General features: G+C 34.6%; 1 protein-coding gene across 1 annotated transcript; it reads right to left on the bottom strand.

Moving 5' to 3' along the window:
- Window positions 1–16522: 16522 nt before the first annotated feature.
- LOC138131569 (cytochrome P450 4V2-like) lies at window positions 16523–18418 on the bottom strand. The gene is made up of 8 exons (XM_069048641.1): window positions 18244–18418; window positions 17998–18198; window positions 17762–17947; window positions 17313–17701; window positions 17200–17268; window positions 16979–17150; window positions 16753–16926; window positions 16523–16700 (listed from the first exon to the last, which is right to left on the bottom strand). The coding sequence occupies exons 1-8, from the start codon at window positions 18401–18403 to the stop codon at window positions 16543–16545; spliced, it is 1509 nt and encodes a 502-aa protein (XP_068904742.1). The 5' UTR covers window positions 18404–18418; the 3' UTR covers window positions 16523–16542.
- Between the last annotated feature and the right edge of the window lie 5146 nt (window positions 18419–23564).

The raw sequence follows: 23564 nt of genomic DNA, 5'->3' as shown, positions 1-23564 counted from the left end.
ATTCAAAAATATACATTGTGTAAATTTGGCTTTTTACAAATAAGGTTATGAAAATTATGACATATTGTCAAAAACATCAAGTTAAAGTTCAGTTCTTTAATGACAATTTTAATTTTGAGTGACAATTCAAAAGTCTGAGACACAATGAGCAAATTTTGGATGTCCCAGCTTTTAATGTCCACCGATAGTACATTTAAGCGTCGTTTTCATGGTGGCTTTACAAGCGTGGCTCGCTCGGCTAGCTTGGCTTTGGAAGAGTCATTATCATTTTCATGGTGGCTTGCTACTTCAAGACAGCCACGCCAACGCGCATGCGCTATTGAGCGAGCTAGCGTTGAACTGTCACATCAGCTGATTTGATTATGTAGTTGCGAGTTCGAGCGCATGCGCAAGCTTCCAAAGCCTGAGCGTGGCTTTGAAAAATAGAAATATTTCCTATTCTAGCAAAGTCCGAGCCACGCCGCGGCGTTTTTTAAAAGCTGTGCTCCCATTGGTCGAGCGGCTTCCAAGCCAAGCGAGCCACGCTTGTAAAGCCATCATGAAAACGACCCTTTAAGCATCCTCGATAAGGTAGTAAGTAGTTTGTACGCCAATTTTGAGACACCTGTATATTCGTGAAAGGAATTTTGGGTAACTGTAATAGCACCTTTGAAAGTTGAAACATATAATTATGTTCCCACATCGTCGCACATCAATAACAGGATTATTTAGTTTTACAGGTAGTTTAGTTTTAGCTTCTAAAAATCTAAAAGCTCTTGCGCGTTAACAAAAGCCCAAAAGCAAAAAAAAAATTTCTTCTTCCATGATTAGGTACCCTAAATTTTGTACCTACTTTGCTGTCCATCCTTTTTGACACACCTATTATAATTATTTTATCTTCTATTTGCACTATAAGCCTAATTTCCTAATAATTCAAATGATTTCAATGTACATTTCAAAGATAATATAATACACCAAAAAAGTTTCAGTAGAGGCGCTATTACAGGATCTTGCACCACCTAAGAAATGAGCTAGGGCCGCCACTCCTGAATCTTAGATAATCGTACCTCACCTCACTTCGTCTCACTTTAATGTAGTTTCATTTGAAATCAGCTGATTGAAAACTGTTAACTTATCATTTCATTTATACACACATTTCTACTACACAGTGAGCTTTGGATTAATATACACTGACCGGCACAAAAAACGACTCACTTTGAATTGTATTAATATAATTGAGTAATTCATTGTCTTAGAAAATTTTTTTGATATCATGTTGTATTGATAAGTGTTATTTAAGTTATTCTTTGCCAAAGAATATCCGACAAACAAAACATTAAACACAGCAAATAAAATTTTAATGAAAAAAAAAATAAAAGTAATTTTTCAGAAAAAAAATTATGTTATGAAAAATTGCCAAAATTTGAACAGCATTTTGAATTAGTATCTCGTATTGTCACATTAAATCTTTTAACACGTAAATCAACCGACAAAAACACAACGTGGAAGTGACGCAAATTTTCTAATAATTTATTTAAACGAAACAATTCGGTTGCCATGGTGACCATAGCACTCCCGATCATTGAAAATATCCCAATTTAACTATAATAAAGAAAAATAAGCACAAATATAATTTCAAGATAATTTATTAAAGAAATCATAATGAGTCGTTTTTTGTGCCGGTGTGTGTATTTGTTTGTTAATTTCCTAATTTTTAATTTTTCATTGTTATCTACTATTTATTGCTATGTGATTTTTGAATAAAAATTCAAATAAAACAATTGCTTGATTAAAAAAAAAAAGAATATTTTATTCAAAAAAAATGGAAATTACGCCAAAACGGCTGGAACTATGCATACACAATGTTAATAAAAGTGCCCTTAGAATTAAATTTTACATTAATGTGTAGTATCAAAAATGGTTGTTGCCATTCAAAAATGAAGTTTCCGAAATTTTTTTGAAAAATTGCAGTAGGCGTATGCAACATAAAAAAACATCATTAATGACACAGAAGATAGGCCAAACCTATAAGAATTCAATTAAAAATTTATTTATTTCCAATGGTGCAGGATTTATAAATTTTTTAATGAAGTCTTGCAACCCCGCGGTTTTTATAAAAAGGATGACATAGGTCAAAAATGATGACAGATAAGTGGTGACAAAAGGTCGTTCCAAAATCAAAATTTAACGTTAAATCCACGTTTGAAATCACAATGGGGCCTTTCCATTTAAAAAAACAAAGATGGTGTCAATTTTCTGTATTTCCGGAAGTGTCGCCATTTTGAAAATAATTTATTTGAAGTTGGGAGCAGTGGATTTTTGACGGCTACCAATTTTCATATTAATACGATTTTGTGAAATTAGAAAGTTTCTAGCGAACGGGCTACTTGAATCACCTGTATATTAATAATAATTAGAGTTATTACGAAATGCCTACCTACCAAGAGTCAAAAAAATTTAATTAACACCAAAACATAAGTTGTAGAGACTGCAGCTGTGTAAGTCCCTATACTGTGTTACATTTAAAAAAAAAAAAAACTTTTCTACATGATTCGATCATCGTGCGCACGATGTTTTCCGCTAAAAATAATAATAACCCGAATTGAGAAGGGCGAAACTATAAAAGACAGGAGGGAGTGCGGGAAGAGGCTTTTTGTCTTTGGTCTTTGGTCAGGGAGGTCAGATCGGTGCGGGACTGTGAAAGGGGTTGAAACGGCGAGGGTCCGAAAAGGGTGAGGCTGGAAGAAGAGTCCAGGAGTCCAGACGCCGAGGAGCGGATTTACGGATCCCCGACGAAAGGTTTGTGAAAACCAAACGCCGGAGTGCGGAGTGTCCAATTCCACGCCTGGATTTCGTCGTCCACCGTGGGCCCGAGGAAGTCCCCGAGGAACGTTCAGGTCTCCAGAGACATCGATCGCCCCGTGACGATCAAGGCCAGCGCGATAGAAACATTTTTTAGTTTTTGCGAAGCCAGTGCGTCGTTTCAGGCAGAACGGTTTTTTTGTTCGGGTTGAGTTATTGGTCTGCTGGTGACCTCGCCTGCAAACGGCCGGTCAGGCCGATAACAGTTTTTGTGTGCAACCGTACGCGAAATGAGCACTTCGCGTGTCTAGAGCAGGCCGCGAAATTGAATTTCGCAGCCGTTGCCTTGACGACGGCCGTAAAAGTAAAAGTCATTTCAATATTTATTTATTATCACAATTACAACATATCTATCCCTATATTTGCGGTGTGATCTTACAAAATCTGGATTAGGTACAGTTAAAGTTTGATTTATGCCAGTTTTATGTGTCAGGAACAGCCGCTATTAGTACAGAATTTTCATCCGGTTTGAAGTTCCCGCCAATTTCAAATGGAGTGGTCGCCTCAATGACGAGCCGGTAAAAAAGATCCCCATTATCGATCTAGAACAGACACGTGTGAACTTGGTTAATTTTTCACCGCTCAAAAAAGGAAATATCTAGTAACTATTAACATATCCTGAATCCTGAATGGCATCAACAGACATTTTGGTTTATTTGTCTCTTCGCACGGCATCTGATATTTCCACGATTAAAATAACCTAAAAGGGAGCAGATGATACAACTTTTATCATAACAGAACTTAACATTTACCTGCCACAATAAATAAATTCCAGTAAATAGGTAAGCCAATGCAACATTATCCGACACGGTTTTCACATTCTTCTTGTTACATCAGTCTCAAAGTCACTGTAACATTTTTTATATTATTGCTGTTTTGATTTTTCAGGTTTCAAATGCAACACTGCATAATTTATAATGTTTTTTTAACTGTGGATGAGTACACGGAACAAGAGCTGCATATTTGCGGTATAATCTTACAAATACTGGATTGGTGACAGTAAAAGTTCGTTTTATGCCATTTTTTGTGTCAGGAACGGCCACTATTAATACAGAATGTTCATCCTTGATGTCATCGATAGACATTTTGATTAGTTCGTCTCTTCGCATGGCTCCTGATATTCCCATGATTAAAATGATCTAAAAAAGTGTCAATACCTTAGACTTTTTCGCCTGATAACCAACTGACCTTTTTTTCAAAAAAGGTACCAATTTCAGAAACTTCGTAACATCAATGCCATCCCGTATGTTCAGCGTGACCTTCAACATTGAATATGTGCTCCGCTACCGTTTTCACATTATTTTTATTACACCGCTCTTTAAACTCTTTTTAAAAAGATTAAATTTGACCCCCCATGCCATTTAAAAAAAATCAAGTTAGCCTGGTATCTTCAAAATAAATGATGTTGAAAAATTGAAAAAAATCTTAGATGATAGATTTTAAACACTTCTAACTGTGTGCCAAATTTCAAGGAGCTCTGCTAAACCGTTCTGAAAATATTTAGCTGTATCCATACCTCTAGCGACCCTGTATATTTAAAAATAATTGGTGTGTTTTGGTGATTTTTTTCTTTTTAAGTCACTTCTGTATAGAGGTTAGTACACGTAAAAATTAGAAGTGGGCCTTGGAAGACCTTGGAAATTAGTTTAAAACACACCACTTTTATAACATACGTTATTTATAACTTCCAGTTGCAGTTCCTTTGTGTTAATGGTATTAAAAAAATTATCAAAATGCTTACTGACTCAAGTCCATCACAGAAAACTTTATAAATACAGAAAAAATTGACACTGAAACTTTGTATAACCAATAACGTAGCAGGTCAGAACGCAGCCCTGAGAAACAATAAGGTTCGTCTGGGCGTCCGCCATCGTGCATTTTTTTTTTTGAAACTGGCAAATGACAACATATTTTATCTACTACCCCAGTATATGGTTCAATTTAATGAAATTAAATTTTAAATTTTCGACTTTTGATCAACTTTCTGCGTCTAATACTCCTCTGTGTGCCGTTTGGACTTTTCTGGTATTAAATTGGACACTGCACAATCTGCAATATTTTTTAACTCCGGGGAAGTAGACGGAATAAAAACGTTGTAATTTTCTTGCGACATTTTTTCAATTTTTCTCAAAATGAATTGTTTTATTTATGTCGTTTCCATAGCGACTTGGCGACATGTAGACCGACTTTATTTTTATTGACAGTGAAGGAAATTTTATTTGTTCATTTTATAATTACAAATTTTCGGGTTGCACACAAAATGTTGTGTACACCTTGGCTACGAAATCCTTTGACGACCTCGAGATTGTCTTGTCTCGACCGCAAAGCGGCCTTGACGACAATTTTTCTCTCGGTTCGTCAAAGTAAGATTTCGCAGCCTTGCTATACAAATAACTATTTTTGTAAGAGTTCTTGTTTATTTTATTTCATTATCTTTTGTGTCCTCGTCCGCCGCGCGACTTCCTTTTCTATTTTGAATTTAGCTTTTTTTTTGGGAAACGAGGTGAGACCCGAGAGAACGGTCCCGCCGATCGTGGGCGGCGTAGAAGAATAGCGTCGAGGACGATATCGGGCTTCGCTTTCGGCTGTCCCCCTTTTTTTATTTCGTTCTTGAATTCAATTTACTTTTCGAGAGTTTTTCTTTTTTTTTGTCGCGGCGAGGGCACTACCCTTCATTTTTGTACCTAATTATTGAGTGTGAGAAACATTTTTGTTGTCAAATAATCAGATTTGTACGTGTGCTGAACTGAGTGAAAATACAGTTTTGTATTATAGTTAAAACAAAAATTTTATGTAATTATGTAATACAACGTGTAACAGAAATAAGTACACTAATTTTAACTGGTAATAGAACTCGTCAAAAGGAACAACTTTTCTATCTACCATTTTGCCGAAAAACGATGTTTAATTCCAAAAAAAAATTGGAGAGATTTTTCACTAAAATAACTCTACGCCACTAAATACTGCAATGGCTAATTGAGATCAGCGCTAATATGAAAAAAACATCCATTTTCATCCAGAAAACGTGTTTTAACGCCGAAATCGAAATTCAAATAAATCTACCCGTATAGCAAAAAATCCACTTTGTAAGAATCTGGTTGTTTCACGTTTTTAGGTAGCTTAGTTTTGGAGATATGAACGGTTTTAGGAAAATCTTTCCTATTTTTCCTATTTTTTTAAGCCACTACGCAACGTTTTTCGCCAAAATGGCAGAGAGAAAAGTTGTTCCTTTTGATGAGTTCTATTACCAGTTAAAATTAATGTACTTATTTCAGAAACACCCTGTATATGAATTTTAAAATTACATAATTAAATTTCTAAGATAAAAAAGAATGCATATTAAACAAATTTTTCATTAATTTATCAATAAATAATCACTTTTGCCTCCGATTGTATCTCCAGAACTTCCTTAAATAAATCGATATTTATTAAATATGAAATTTGACATAGTGTTGCCACTGGCCCTCTGGAGCGGTCGAACTGTCGAGTCCATCTTCGAGGCCGGTGTCGAAATTTGTTGACTGATGTCTATTAACGCGGGTATATACAGGCTGGTCCCGATATAACCTGCCAGAAGAAATCCAGTAATAGGTGACGATGAGTAGAACTCATACACAAAAAAAGTTTCTAATAAAAGTCTTTTCGTTTTCGAGATAAAAATAATTGAAAATTTGGTCAAAATTTGCTGTACGCTAATGAGTTAATCGGTTTTAAAAAGGTAATTCTGGTTACTTGGCTGCAATTTCTTTAGCAACGGTACCTGCAACACCTATGACATTTGTCAAGTTTAATTTTAAATTTGCGAATCCTTCAAAAAGTTATGAAATTCACAAAACAAGAATACGCGCGATTTGCATTTACTTTATGGCGAAACGCGTGGTAATTCAAGACCGGCAAGGCGACCATACGGCGAGCGTTTTCCTGAAGGAGTCCTTCTGTTTCGTTGTACTTTTGTGGAGCTACATCTGCATTTATGTGAGATTGGTTCTGACTAATTCCAATACGATGGCGTCCCCGATCCTCCATTTAACCCCTCTGGATTTTAATTTTTGGGACCACACGAAAGATTTGGTATACGAAGTTGAAATAAATACAAAAGGCCAACTCCAGAAACGCGTAACAGACGGCGCGAACCGGATTCGTAAAAACCCAGAAATGCTGAATTCTGTTTATGAAAATTGGTACCGGCGTACTCAAATGTGCTTAAATGCCAACGGAAGACACACAACATTTACTATAAAATAATTTTTCTAGTCTAGTTTACCTTTCATTAGTTAGTAGATATTCTCAGTTAGAGTTGAAAGTACGAATATGTATAAGTGTAAATAAATTTACGAGTATTCAATACATTATTTTGGTTATTTAACCACAATTAAGACTATACTCTTATTGCACAGTTCTTCCACAATTTTGCACACACTATCTCTACATTTATTTACACATTGAGGAACACCACTTTATTTATTACTCATTCATCTCAGTCTACAAAATCAGCTTTTGTACCTAAATAAGCTGGTGAATTAACGCACACAGTGGACAGCGTTTTCAATAAATGTCATTAATTTGATTTAGTTTGTCAGATTTGAGATTTGTCATATCATAAACGATTCAGGTACCTATGATGCTTAGATACTGTCATCCTTACAAACACCAACAATTAATTCCTGAGTAGGTACGTATTTTTGTGGTCAGCAGCGTCGAATGGGTGTGGATAGGGGTTAATTTATCCCCATTATTTTGGACCTAACGAAGGGGGGTTTTTGGACTTGTTTGATCCTTCTAATGACCCAGAATTTTTTTGGCAGGTTATATCGGGACCACCCTGTATAGCAGATGCATCCCGTCGAAGAAGATGGCCGTTCTGTAACCCAGCCGGTTTGCCCGGACCGTCAGGCTCTAAAAGAACCGCATTTTGTGCAGGAACATTCAACTATAGTGCATTCATTTTAAATGTTGGGTTTTGTAACAAAACTTGCCTGCTTTGACACTTGTCCGAAACTCAGTGAATCTAAAACTATGTTCAATATATTCGGGTCCAAAATTAAAGAATGGTGGGATCGAGATCAACTTTTAGAAGACCAAATGAAACCATTACCATTTGTTGCCAATACTGGTGAATCATCTAGTGAATTTGATTCAGATGATGATTAATTTTTTATTTGTTTACGTATTTTATTATTTATTTTTTACTTACTTTAAAAGATACATGTTGAGGTAACCGCTTTTGAATTCAAACCAACCGCCGACAAAAAAAAAGCAATGTTGGTACCGTCAGCGACCGCTAGGGGCGGGGGGTGAAAGTTCGACAGGGGATGATATAAATATATTCATTTGGTTTAAAACCACTCGGGGTTTTCTTTCTTCCGGTTATCACCACCCACCCCCACATTTAGGTTGTACTCTCGAGCAGTCTCCAGTGCATCTCGACCCAAAGTCTGTTAAGGTTGTACTATGGTCAAGAAAAAAGTTACCTTACATTCAAAAAATCTGAAAAAATTACCAGCGCTTACAAATAATTCAAGTTTAATATAAGATTAATTAAAAAAAATCTTCCGTACAGTTTCTTAAAAAAATTAGAAAAACCATGTTTTTAACCACATTTTATTTTTTATATTAAAAATGGGATGATAAATTTTAATGAGAATCGCCCTCAAATGTCACATGACAACAAATCACAACTCCGAATTGTTTGAATAGCAACCAATCACAATTTAATTAAGCGGAAATTTTCCCTAGGGAAAATTTCCGATATAATTGACCTAGGGAACAATTTTTTCGGGCGATTCTCTTCCGAATATACCTCGGGACAGATATATATCGCCAGAAATTTTTTCTTGCAGTCCAACACTCGTGTTTGTCGCTCAAAATTACCCTCGGGCTAGCGCCCTCGTGTAATTTTCTTGCTACAAACATTCGTGTGTGAGGACTGCTCGAAAAAATTTCCGGCAATATATCTGTCCCTTGGTATATTATATATGAAAATCCAACATCAGGTTACAATAGCTTTTCTGTAGATGTTCCAATTTTTTGAGTGATTTTGAATGTACAGTTTTTGCATAAAAAAATTAAAAAAACGACGATTCGAAATCAAGCTAAAATACATTAATTAAAACTAAAAACCCATTGTACAGTTTGTAAATACAATGAAAAGAAGATGTAAGTCAAATGATTGGCTGCAATAATGTTTTTTTCCTCAAAAAAAGCATTTTGAGATTATACAGGGTGAGCAACAATAACTGTTACAGTTGGCAAAAAAAAATTTTACATAAAATTTTTAAGACTGAATTGTACCTATTTCGGTTTCTTTTATTGATATTATTGACAGCTGGTATACATTTCAAATTTAAACGTCTTGGTTTTTGTAATCTTTTATTAATAAAATGGGTTTCTCGTTGGAACATGACATAAAAGTCACCAAAAATCACCAGAATTTATTGCCAACTCAATCAGTACTTGTTGCTCACACGGTAATTTCAAAATGCGACACTACTAATGCAACACTGCACAGTAGCGTCCCCATAGCCTGGACGGATATCTCCTCAACTACTACCTCCAATATCATCAGTGCCATCTGCAAACTGATAGATAGACAAACAGTTTATTTATTTCAAGGAACTGTAAAATGGATTGGGTTTTTCCCAAAATACGTCCACTGGGTACTGTTTATTGCTTTATGGCCCTTTGTATTCTAAACAAATTCATTGAGGACGAGGACATAATGGGACCAAAGCAACTTTCTATGAAAGACAAAGAAGGAATGGCTAACATAAAATCCCAAGGCGCCTATCAGTTTACACCCGAGTGGTTTTTAAAAGTCTGTTAAACAAAAAACACCTGGTTAACGACTGAAAAACCAAGTAAAAAATCACACTTGTCTTTTGAAAGAAATACTTCTAAAAAAAATCAAGGCAACGATTCGCATTACGGTTTATCCTGTGCCAAACCTGATATGCAGAAAAGCGAAGTCAATTTTTTAATTGATAAACAAATAAAACTTTTAAATGTGTCTGTTGATGAGCAGAAAATTATTCAAAAAAAAAACCTAAACACTAATGCGACGATTGGTTCGCAGAAAGAAAATGACCAAAAGCTAAAACTCAACAAAAAACTTTTTTTTTCAAATTCAGGGACAATTATTTGTGACCCAACGCAAATACTGCGATTTTATAGTTTGGACTCCAAAAGGAATCAACGTTGAAACTGTTGAAACGATAGTGGTAGGTGATCAATTTATCAAAAATATCCTTCCAAAATGAAAACATTTTTATTTTAAAAGCACTGTTCAATCTTTAGATACCTTCCTTTACCCCGAGTTAGCGGTGCCGGGCCCTTCCGGCTACCTGGAAATGTATAAATACCATCCAAATATTTTGTCCAGTGCAGATCTCCAGAGTTGAAACTTGTACTGCTCGTCAAATATTAGATGGCCGCTGAGATTCGGATGCGCAATGGTAACGGTAGGAGTGGGGACGTCACTTGTTCGAGCGTCGCAGCAGTGGAAACACTGGTACACTCCAAATCATGGCTCTTAAAAGCAAAGTACGAAACAAATTTTTAACTGACCAATTATTATTTACTAAAAATTGCCGATCACAAATGCGTTGAAGACCCGCAATACGTCAGTACAGATTACAGGATTAAAATCTCGTCGACAACGCGGAGTTAGAACAAGTCGATTTCTGTATCTGAGTGTACTTTTCAGAATTTTACCCCACTTTACCGCTTCACCTTGTCGCATCACTGTTCCACATCTTGCATCGCACTCCCTCTTCTGCGCATCCTTAGCGGCCATCTAAGATTTGACGAGCATAGAGATTCGTTCTCTGTTTATCGGTCACGTGTTCAAAAACGCTTGAAGCACTAGCCCCGAACTGGACGACAGCAGACACGAACGTAATATGAAATTACGAGATTCAAATTAATTTTTTGATTATTGAAACTTAAATGTCATTGTTTTTTGACGCTTGTAAAAAAATTATAGTTAAAGTTTATTCATTTTCAATATATGTACCGGGTGATCAAAAAAGACTGTTTGAGTTGGCAATACAATTAAGAGAATTTTGTTATTCGGCTGTTTGCAATACTGCAACCGGATACGTCATTTGACAGAAATTTGACGTGGAATCAACAGCGACAAAATTGTAGGTTATGTATGTATAAAAATCAACGGTACAAAAAAACACTGAAATTTCGTGCGCGAAGATGTTTTTGTGCATTCAAAGGCTTATACTGCCTCGACCTTCGTCTCGGCGTAAAAGACCTTTTCATGCACAAAAAACACTCTCTTCGCGCACTTAATATAAACAATATTTTTTATATAATTGATTCAAAAAATTGAAATTAAAAATTCAAATTTTTGAAGGAACTCTGAAGTTTCAATGCAGTGACCATGTTGCTAGGTAACTAATAAAAAAACAGTGCGTGAAATGAAAAACAGAAATAGTCGTATGCGTGAAATTGCATTTCACACACTGTTTTGTATGGTTTCTATGGTTTCGATCTTACTAACAATGCAAAAAAAATACACGTTAGAAAATTACCCACTTCAGGCACAGATAACTATGCGTGAATTTCAATTTTTTGAATCAATTATACAGGGTGTTAGGAAATGGTCTCCCGAGAATTTCAGGGTGAGTCTGTGAGAGAAAATGTGGTCGAAAACCTTAGTACAATTTTTTCCTAACATGAATGGTTTTCTCAAAAATAAAAATTTAAAACGGTGCCCCACTGTTTGGGAACTTTTGCACCATTTTATTGTTGTGATAATTAAATAAATAGTTAACGTTTTGTAATTAATGTTAATTGCTTAGCAACCAAAAACAACAATGACTCTATGTCAAATTTTATCGAGTACCTACTGTCACAATGACGTTTCAATTTTAAAAGTCCCCTTGGATAATATCTCATCAAAAATTCATGTTATTCTGTTTGAAATTTCCGCCTCATGAGGAGGTGTCAGTAAGAAAGACTCCATCATCCATTTGTCAACAACAGATACGGGTGAACAAGATTAAATTTTCACTGATCTCAAAGAAAAATCTCTAGTAACAATAAAACCGCGCGGTCATGACAATAATCGGTTTTCTCAAGAGGGACTCATGTAAGTGCAAACAGTGTATATAAAAAGAATAGTGTAGTTACTGTTTAATTATAAATAAATTAAATTTTTACTACATATAAAATTGAGACTTCTAGCCACCTTCCTTTCCTTTACACCAATATCTTAGTATATTCAAAATATTTATCTGTATTTACCACAGCCTTGAGGTAAGTCCTCTTTTATTGCTGCAAAGAACTGAAATTATTTCTACAGCTTCATTTGTGATACAACATCTAGGTACCTTCAACTATAATGAGATTCGTTAATTTCTGTATAAACTATTTATTTGTATTGTTCAAAATGTTCAAAATGTCCCCCGTTTGCCCTAATACAAGCATTAGCACGTCTTAATAATGACCTGCTAACCCGTGCTAACTCATCTTGATCGTTGCGAATTCGTTCTGCAGCCAACATGATTCTGTTTAAAAGATCGTCTTGAGTATTTACTGCAGTTCTATACACCATAGATTTCATATAACCCCATAAATAAAAGTCGCAACTGTTGAGATCAGGGGAACGAGGAGGCCACGCAGTTGGTCCGCCTCGTCCAATCCATTGGGGTCCGTATGAAACGTTTAAAAAATGTCTTACACCGTCATGCATGAACCACATGGCCCTCCGAATCTCCAAAGGAATTTCCTCCAAAAGACCTGGCAGATCAACATTTAAGAAATTTAAATAATTTTCTCCTGTTAAACTTGCTGGTAACACAAACGGTCCTATCAGATGAGTTCCAATAATCCCGGCCCAAACATTTATGGAAAAACGATGCTGGAAACGGCCTTGGTGAATGACGTGTGAGTATTGTGAAAATTTTGAATACCGCCCCGGGTAAAGCAGCATTCATCAGTCATAAGAATTTGGTTATGGAATAAAGGATCTTGGTTAAACTTTTGCAATAACCATTCGCAAAATTTTTGCCTTTGAGGAAAGTCATGTTCGCTTAGGCTTTGAACTCGTTGGAAATGATACGGATAAAGAAGAGATTCCTTCAAAGTTCTCCACACTGTCCAATGACTAACTCCAAATTCCCTAGCAATTTGTCTGGTACTTATTGAGGAATCTTCATCAACTTGATGCAAAATGTCCTCTTCCACATTCACCATTCCTGCATTCCGTCCTCTACCTACGTCTTGATTTTTAGGTAACACAGAACCGGTTGTACGCAAACGTTCTGCTACACTAAGAATGGTTTTACTGTCTGGGATTCTCCGCTGAGGAAAACGTTCTTCATACCTTCGGACAGCAGCATTGGCATTTCCGCTACATTCCCCATACACAAAATGCATATCTGCATACTCCTCGATGGAGTATTCGGGCATTATAAACGATTGTAATGATTGTTGGTTGAGTGAAGTGGAGACTTTGACAGTAGTAAATTTGGAATCGTCACCAAGCAATCATTTTTAAATCGAAACATACAAGATTTTTTTGTGCACAAAGCAGCAGTCCCAAAACAGCAGGGAACAATTTCATTTTCAGAAAACGGTCCAGTTTATCCAAAAACGGTATAAAGGTTTTCGACCACATTTTCCCTGATAAACTCACCCTGAAATTCTCGGGAGACCATTCCCTAACACCCTGTATAAAAAACAATTTTACGTTAAAAACTAAATTAAATATTTTGGAGTAAAATTTGTCATTTTCTCGAAAAAAATGTTATGTAAGGCAACAATTTTTCTTTATTCATCGTTTAGGTAGTAGTAGGATGGTCTATCAAAAAGAGAAGAAAAAAGTGAAGATTGTAATTTAAAAAATTTAATTAAAAATTAAAAAAAACAATCAGGACTTCATTGTGCAAAAATACATGACGTCATAAGTAAAATTTTTATGTCATAAGGTGGCTAATTAAAAAATAAAATTGACTTGTCCGAGCGTTTTGCCTGAAAACATTAAATAACGTTATTATAAATTTTGTTCCTTGGTTTATCACCACACTGTATATGAAAAAAATACGATTAAGTAATTAAGTAACGATATCCTGGAGGCCACAGGCAGGGTTATAAAGAGAAAATGCCTCACTTTAAAGACAAAATAAAGTGTTCATTGGTGTTGTAAAAAGTAAATGGTCAAACTTTGGGGAAGATGCTAGTTTACCGAATGGTTGAGGAGATTTTTGCCGTAAATTGACAAATCCACTTTTAATTTAAATTGACCTATTTAAAGTTAGCTTCAATCTCTTTCATATATCTGAAGGGGAAGTACGGAAAATTTTGAAAGAAGGTTTTGAAAATTTGCCGGGGAGTAAACGAGGAATTAAACAGAAAAAGGAAAGTTTTTGGAGTTGCACATTAAGGATGAACTGTAGTAACAATCTCAGCAAAAAGTTGCGAAATTCTTATAATGCTATGAAACGTTTATTACGAGAAATCAATATTTGAAAAAATAGTTTTTAATTTTTGGAAACGAATTGTAATGAGTTGCAAGTAAATTTTGTGTTTATTTTCTTGATATTTAGTTAATTACTTACATGTGATTTTACAATCTTTTGACTAAGACTGTACGTGAAAGTAAACAAAAGCACACTGAATTTCAATTTTCATTGATTTCTGTTAAAGTTCTTAACGTAACTGCAGTAAAACGTGCGATATGAGTATAATGTTGCATACCGACGTCAATTATATGCATTTTGTCCACTTTTATTGAAATTAAAACAGATACATAACCTCAAAAATCGTGTTTTTCCACATGTAATTAGCGATTACAAGGAAAATCCTCCACCAACTTTTTTTGTAAATTCATTAGAAAATTCTACGACATAGATACTTTATGTGTGAAAAATTTAAGAAAAATTGGCCTTTTTGAAATATGTTTTTTATCAATTTTTATGCGACCATTGCTCCATTTCTCATAAGAACACGTGTAAAATATCCCGAAACTTTAAAATTCCTCGACCAAATTTTTTTAAATTTGGCACAGTACTTTAGAATGGATGAAAGGACTATTGTACCAATTTTAAGCAAATTTCGCCATTTTTCAATGTTACTCCAGTTCATCCTTAAAGAAAGATTTACAAATCAAAATTTATTATTGGAATTTTCAGAACGAATATTTTACTTTAGATAAAAGACTAGCCAATTGTTGTTAAAAATACATTCACGTTCGTCTAAATACTCTGAATAATATTTTTTATTTTCTGTTTAATTTATCATCTTAATTATACTAAATTATATTAGTAGGTCTTAGGTTGTATTAAAAATCTTTAAATTGGTGATGAAAAAAATACCTATATCAAAATATAATTTAGTTTTCTCTGGAGCGAGTGTAAGTGGGCCAACTGAAGCTGGACGTATACGTGTTAACAGGTTTATACCCACAGTAAAAATATAAATTATACCCATAGCTTCGGGCGGAAAGGAGGTGAAGGGAAGCGGTCGAGTTTGAATCCACCTACCGGTCAATAGACATAACAACAATTGTGCTTGGACATCAACCCTTCTTATTTCTATAAGGAAACTGAAATCTGTAAAGGGAAAGATAGAAGGTTGGTGTGTTGCCTATACGCCAACTATCAGAGTGTAAAACTTCAGAGCCATCTTGCGTTGGTGAAACGTAATATTTTTGGGCATTGTACAACCTTAAATCGTTATTTTGGGAAAATTTCACCATCAGGGAAAATAAATAATGTAACAATATGTTTAAAACATCAAGTTTCTAGCAACTAAAATTAATTCTATTATAGTTTTCAAGTGAAGTGACGTAACTTCAGATTACCATAATTAAGCACAACAAATATTTTTAATCACATGTATTAGAAAACGATAGGAAGTTTAAAGAGTATGTTATTTCCTATGGATGATCTTCATTCGTGCTTCAGGTCTGCAGAATCTTAAAAGCACGAAGATTTTTGAACATTTTTTTTGTTCGACACTGTCAGAACTTAAGAATTTTCTCCGGTGTGAACGGATTTTGATAAATGTCACAACTTGTCAAAACGAAATGTCAAACTAATTTTAGAGATTTTAAGCAATTTGGAGCCTTTAAGGGGCTTGTCGAACAAAAAATAGTATATTAAAGAACGAGTTTTATAAGGGTTGATTTGGCGCACGAGTCCCAAGTGTAGAAAATTTGCCGTAGAGGAGTTTTCTATGGTACGAATGCGCCAATGCCCTTATAAAACGAGTTTTTTATGTTATTTTTCAGAATTTGCACCCTTGTTTTAATTTTTAAATAAAAAAATCAAATTTTCAAATTCTAGGGTATTTTGTATTAATTGGTAATTCAAGGTAATGGATGCAACTACATCTGCAACAGATGTTAGAAAGTAGAGTTTGAGCATTAATATTGGAAGTTTTTTGGTGTAAATGATAATAATACACTGAAATATTGATAAACGACTCCAAATTGAATACAAAAATAGACCTATTAGAGACGCAAATTCTAAAAACATTGTATTCAACTCGTTCGTGTGTAAATTGGGCCTTTTTTGGCACTCGTGGGTCTTTAAAACGCTCATTTCACTCGAACTCGTTAAATAAACTACTATTGTTTACTCTAAATAACATAATAAGATCTACAATTTAAATTAAAATTCCAATTAACCCTTTTCGCGATATAACTTTCTATATCCTCTTCTTACCCATACAGTTCAAATATATAATTTATCTCAGTTTTAAACTTATGTTGATGCCGTTAGCAGACTTCAAAATGGTTTCCGAAATCAGTTCTAATTTATGTTCGGGAGTGGCTGGTTCCAACACAAAGGTTCTGAGTACTTTGGAAATGGTACTTTTCATTTCTAACATTGCGAATTTTTGACCTGAAGTTCATAACAATGAAGACAACGACTAAAGGACAACATGAAAAATTACCGATACAGTTTCTTGGTCCAGCACTGAAGGGTATGTACGCATATGGCAATGAACCGTCTATACTTTCAAATCTGCTGGGGTTGAATTCATTTGGATTCTCAAAATATTTCGGATTTCTGTGAATGCCATATGCAAACACGATAACTGTATCACCTTCCGGTAAACTTGTATTCTCTTAAAATAGAAGAGAAAGAGTAATATGGTATTAAACTGAACAAGATTTTACCATATTCCACGTCTGCAGTAGTTCGTCGAGCATACATCGGTACCGACGGATAAAGTCTTAAACTCTCTTTGATAACCTGCTCCAAGTATTTCATTTTTTGTAAATCAGCATATGTAGCTTCGGGATTTTTATTGTTGTCAAAGATTTGTTGTTGTTCTTCAAACGCAGTCGCCTAAGATACAGTTTGTTGCATTATTAAATAAAATAAAAATTAATTTTACCTGAACTTCAGGGTGATTTGCCAAAGAAAACAATATAAAACTTACAGCCGACCCGGTAGTGTCATGGCCCTGTAAAAAATTTTGTTAAACAAGTATACATTAATTAAGTATACAGTAATAGATTCCTCAAACATAAACGTATCAACTTCTTCTCTGATTTCTTCATGAGTGAGTGGTCTTCCATCGATCGTCGCATCCAAAAGAATATCTAAAAACACCTTTCTCTCTTTACTTGCAAAATCATCTTCTTTTTTAGCCTGATCTTTTGTTTCCATTATTCGTTTATTTCGTCTTTTTGTAATGACATTGTTAGTGTGAGTATGTAAAATGTTTAAAGCTTTGTTCTGGATATAATAGTTTTTTGTCAAAGGAAACAAAAAATCGTACATTTGTACAGGTGAAATGGACCTATCCATTAGAATTTTGCACATGTCTTTAACACTACGAACATATTCAGAATTTTCGTCAATTTGGGCATTCACGGGTACTCCCATTGTGCTTTCTAAAACATAGTACGAGTATGTACTAAAACCAATACTTTTCGTTAACACTATCATCTTACCGCATATAATGTCTAGAGTACACAATGTCACGAATGGATAAATATCAACACTACATTTTCCAACTTGTTTTTTAAGCTTTTTAACAAAAATTTCTCCACAAGACTCAAAAACGTCGATAAATTGTTCCAAAATTTGGAAATGAAAAGCGGGAGTTAAAACCCTGCGATGTGTTTTCCATTTTGCACCTATTATTTTTCATTGTATTTTAAGAAAATTAATAATTTAACAATTTTACCGTCAGTTGTCAACAAACCAGTTCCCAACCACGGTTGCATAAACCGATAATCGTCAGATTTAGTTAATATTTTTGTACTGCTCAAAATACATTCCAGAAATTTATAATCGGACACTAGTATAATTTTACGTAAGGGACCGATTTGGACTTTAACGATTTCTCCATATTCTTCCGTATATTTTACCAATGTTTTCAACAATGCTGTAATAATACGAATGAGTTTGTAAAATAAAAAAAAAATCTCACCTTTTGTGGATCCAAAATCCAGAGCATTGCCTAGAATGGGAACTGTTGGAACTCTAGGAATGTTTTTATAAAATTGTTTGTTTCTATTTATGTGATGCAACAACCATAGGATGAACGTTACAAGTCCAAACGACAAAATTATTTCAGTAAAAACACTCATTCTTAAACTAAAATTTCGTAATATATATGTATTAGTGAGAATGTCTGACGGTTAAGCTGCACAACAAGAATGAAAATGTTACACTGCAGTTCTGCACTAACAATCCGAACAGAAGGTCATCAAGTTTACTAGAAATAAACAAATAAATTGATAAACCGGCAGGACAAGATAATAAAGAAATAACTTTTTTGTCTGATACAATAGTGGAGTGTAATAATAGTATCAATCACTGAAAAAAATAAACAAATCAAATACTGTAAAAACAATTGTTATAATTTTGAAATTGTCGTAATAAGTCCAGTCAGTGGGGAATAAAAATGGTTGTTGCCTTATAAAAGGTAAGGTAGTTTTTGAAATATGTATGTTGTTTGAGTAGTGACCCTGATAAAACATACAAATTTTCGCGGTTGGGGGTTGTAAGCGCGAGCCGCTATCCTGAATTAAAGGTACAGAAAACATGTTTTTTGTTTGACACTGTCAGAATTTGAGAATCTTCTCCTATAATCTATTCCATCTTTAAAAAAACGATAGGTTGCCATGCTTTAATTTTGTTAAATTGGCAGTATTGAGGAAAGTAGTAGTTATATTTCATTTCATTTTGGTTGTAAATCTTTTGTAACTAAATTTGAAGTGCTATGTTGCAAGATGATTCTAAAACAAAAAGTAAATAAAGTTATCAATAAATGTCATTTTGACGTTTTTTTAGTTTATTTTAAATTAGACAACACAAAGTAATAATTTAAAGGGTTTACTACAAGTGCATAATCCCAAAAGTTGGGTTTGTCGAGACAAAACGTGGTGTGTTGAAGAGCTAGAACAGATTGATGGATATCTTCAATGTGAGAACAATGAATTTGTATTCGATGAAATCCTGAACTGTATAATGAATTTATAGGTGGGAAGATCTGTTATACAGGGCAAGTTACATAAGGTTTATTTCTGAATTTATTTTGTACGCAACCAAGAATACTAATTACACTGACCACTTGATACCATTTATAATGGGTTGTAATAAACTGGACAGTATTTAATTCATTATGTACAGTATAATATTACAAACAGTCAGTAATATATTGTAAAAGACTCAGTAAATTTATAAAATTTTATAAGTAAAAATGAGATTTTATAGCAGTAAAAAAACTATTTGGCCAGTATTTCTATGTTCACTATTGTGACTATAATTGGCAGTAAAAATTAATAAAATATCAGTATGAATTGGCTGGTAATAAATCTGCAAATCTACAGTAAGAATTAATAAATGGCCAGTATGCATTAGTGGGTAATAAATTTGAAAATGTGGTATACATAAATACTATTATTTGCAGTGCCGCGCCGACCATGGCAAGCGCCTGTGTGCGAAATCAACGAAGCGCTTTTTTGATAAATGAGTGAACCACTTCGCTGCCCTTTGGAGAAATTTACAAAAAAGGAAACTCATATTACATAACTAGTAGTTTATTTAACGAGTTCGTGTGTAAATTGGGCTTTTTTTGGCACTCGTGGGCTTTTAAAACGCTCGTTCCAATTTACATACGAACGAGGTAAATACAACGTTTTTTTTTCGACGAGCCCCTTAAAAGCTCCAAATCGCTTAAAATCTTTAAAATTAGCTTGACGTTTCGTTTTGACAAGTTTTGACATTTATGAAAATCCATTCACACGGGAAAAAATTCTCAAATTCTCCTATCGGTGAACATTAAAAGATGGGAAATCCAAAATTTGCCCATTGTGTATCAGCCTTTTGAATTCACTCAAAATAAAAATTGTCAGTTTTTAAAATTAACTCTCTGAACCTAAAAGATGCTAGATTAATTGTGTTCTGTATGAAATCTTTGTAAATGTAGACAACATCAAAGAACAGAACTTTACCTTAATGTTTCTGACAATACCTACCTTATTAGTATCTAACAATTTTTAATTGTAAAAATCCAAATTTACCTGATGTATATTTGTGATTTTTGACTTTATACAATTGTCATGTTTGTCCCAGTTTTTTATGTCCACCGATAGTACCTACTAATTAACTAATTTGTTGCTTGCTACTTTTCTCGCGTTTTCACGCTTGTCGGTTATGGCTATGTGTGTTGTAATGATTTGAATACATTACTTTTTCCGCCAAATATTTGAACCTGCGCAAAACGGTAACAAATGTGGTCGTGATCGTCATCGAAGCGGAGGAGCCCTACGTTGTGTCTTTCTTTTGGCGGAAAAAGGTTCGGAATGCAAACGATGAGGGTTCCAGTTGGAAGAGTGCCGCAAATAAAACACACATGTGAGGGACGCAAAATACCTTTTATTAAAAATGCCTGTAATAACTTTGATGAAAAAGAAATTGAAACTAATACAAAGGACAGAAATTAAGTTTAACGAGGTACAAGAAATTAACTAGTTGAGTACATCACAAAGATAAACGACAAGATGAATGCAACAATATTTAAAATAACAGAAAAACGGGCACATGACAGACAAAATGACAGTTAAAGCTTGCAAAACAAGTAAACAAATTATAAGGCAGTTATTACAGACAGGGACGGATGAAAAACCCTCTTCAAAAACCGTATCCCAGGTGTTACTCATATTTCACAGTTAGATTAACGACAAAAACAATGGTTATTTGAAACTACGCGGTCAAGGTACGCCAACGGGAGCTTAGAGCTGGAGGTAACAAACTTTCGGCCGCGGGGGGACTCAGAAGAATAATCTGAATCATCTTGAAATCAAGCGACGTTTATAGATATTCGGGGTATTAATGAGCGTCAGACTATTTCACCGACCAAGCAAGATTGACAGAGCGTTTCGGGGTCGTACGATTAGCATTCCTAGACCGCAACCGCAAAGACCTAGGTCCGCCGTCCCCAACCAACCGTTTCCGGACAAAACCCTGAAGTCTCTATAACCGTCGACGGAAGCTTCACGAAAACATCCCGACGCCGTTCCCGCAAAGACTAAGGTCCGTCCCCGCTAACGGCTCTAAATAACCGTAGCTTCCACAGAAATTTACAAAACAACCCCACGACTTCCTGATTGTCACCTAGCTCCCACAGGGGCGCACTTACAACATTTTACTTTAACTTTTCCGAAATCTAGCAACAACACGAAGGAAAAAAAAACCGAGTTTAACTCTATCGAACAAAGCGTAACATTAAACGATGAAAAAATCCAACAAAACAAAGCGCAACATTAAACAAGGATCAAATAAACAAAACAAAACGCAACATTAAACAAGGATAACATAAGCAAAACAAACCGCAACATTAAACAATGAGGAAATAAAAGAGAACAAAACGTGAAGTTAAATAACGATAAAATAAAACCACTTTAAATGGCACAAATATAAGTAAACAACATAAATCACGAATACAATAATCGCTGGTAATGTTAAACAAAAGAAAATGGCGGGTCGAGTGCCGTTAGAAAATGTTCGTGAAGAAAAAAAAACAAAATGGACGCACGCGGTTTGGACGACGGCTCCGAATTTTCGAAATAACGAGATTGCAAAAAAAATGAACCTCCCGGGAGAAAGATAACGCTTAAAATTAACAAATGGGCGCTTTCTTAAAGGAACAGCATGCAACAAAATGAAATCTACAACATACCCTTACCACGTGGTCCTGGTCCCAAAACAAAACACAAAAAAAAGCAACGAAAGTGGAATAAATTACCCAGGTGAATACAAAAAATGTCGAATTCCTCACGGGGACACAAATATCTACTCGGAACGGTAGTGTAATTGTTCAGATTTAACTTACAAATTTGAGAAACTTGGATCGCTCTTCGCAAGGTGTGTTCGTTTCGAAAAACTAAACAAAAGTGACCTACCCCCTTCAACCGCCCGCGCGAGCCCGTTTCATCCCCCCTATCTTTCCGCTTTTCAACAGCGTCCCCAACTCGCCAAGAGTACCAACCCCATCCCTTAGTTCCTAGTCTAGCCGCTAGTACCTTCCCATTTGGCGCGCTCTCGTGGCGGTACCGGGAATTAAAAATTTTAAATTTTAAACTGGGTCACTACAGTGTTTCGGTTTTGATATTTATAACATTAGTAAAAATTAAGATAAAATAACAAACTCATGCTGTTTAAAAATCTGAACTGAGTTAAAAGTACCCAATATGCAATTATAAAATGGGTCTCACGATCTGACACTGATAGGTTTATTAAGGTCTTAGACTGGCACGTCATCGGTGATGTAGGTACAAGAGAGTTATAAATTTAAATCTCGGTCTAGTTTTTTTAACTGCAACTCTTTTATCGAAATTCATCTGGCAAAATAGGTTCTATAAATCCGTCTAATATTTGAACTTAATTTGTGCTTTATTATTGTTTCATTTATATTTTTCTTTATGTTTTTTTTTGTTTTATATGTTTTTGTATTTATAGGAAAAAAATGTGACCATTTATTATTTTACCGACGATTTATTAATTTGTACTGGCCGATTATGCATTTTATTGACAGTTGATAATCTTACTAACCGTTTATTATTTTCACCGATCATGTATTAATTGAACTGTTTTTTTTTTATCTTACTGACCGTTTATTATTTTCACCGACAATTTATTATTATACTGACAATTTTTTAATTTACTGACTGTTTATTATTTTCACCGTCCATTTATTATCATACTGACCATTTGAAATAAAATAACTGAAAAGTGTACTGTCCGTAAAAGTTAAATACTGATCATTTAATTTGTACCGATTTATAATGTGATTTTATTTAGTAATCCACGTAGGTATGTAATTTGGCTAAAAATGTCAAAATGACAGTTGATGAATTTAATTTTTGATTTCATTAATCAGAACAGGAAAACGTCATTGTGACATTTTTAGCCAAATTACATACCTACTGAACGATTAATCACTGTTGGGTGGTGATATTAGCCGTTCAAATGATATAGTCGTCTTTGTATAACTACTTAAAAACTTTATTGTATGACAAAATGTTGATGTACAAGTGTTAAGTACCAAGGATAGTGGTAGACTCTGGTTTTTACCGCTATATCTCGACTTAAATAAGGGTGGGTGCTTTCACCCCTCTCACAAGAGAAGGTAGGCAGGACTACCTGCTACAGTACCTGTTTCTAACAATAACGTTCAAAACTACATTATTTTGTACACCTACGTTGATTACTAAATTAAATCACATTATAAATGGTATCAAGTGG

Source organism: Tenebrio molitor, chromosome 5, assembly GCF_963966145.1.
Source record: "Tenebrio molitor chromosome 5, icTenMoli1.1, whole genome shotgun sequence".
NCBI classification, from domain to species: Eukaryota; Metazoa; Arthropoda; class Insecta; order Coleoptera; family Tenebrionidae; genus Tenebrio; species Tenebrio molitor.
The sequence above is the reverse complement of the archived record's forward strand: the minus strand, read 5'-3'. Positions and strand labels throughout refer to the sequence as shown.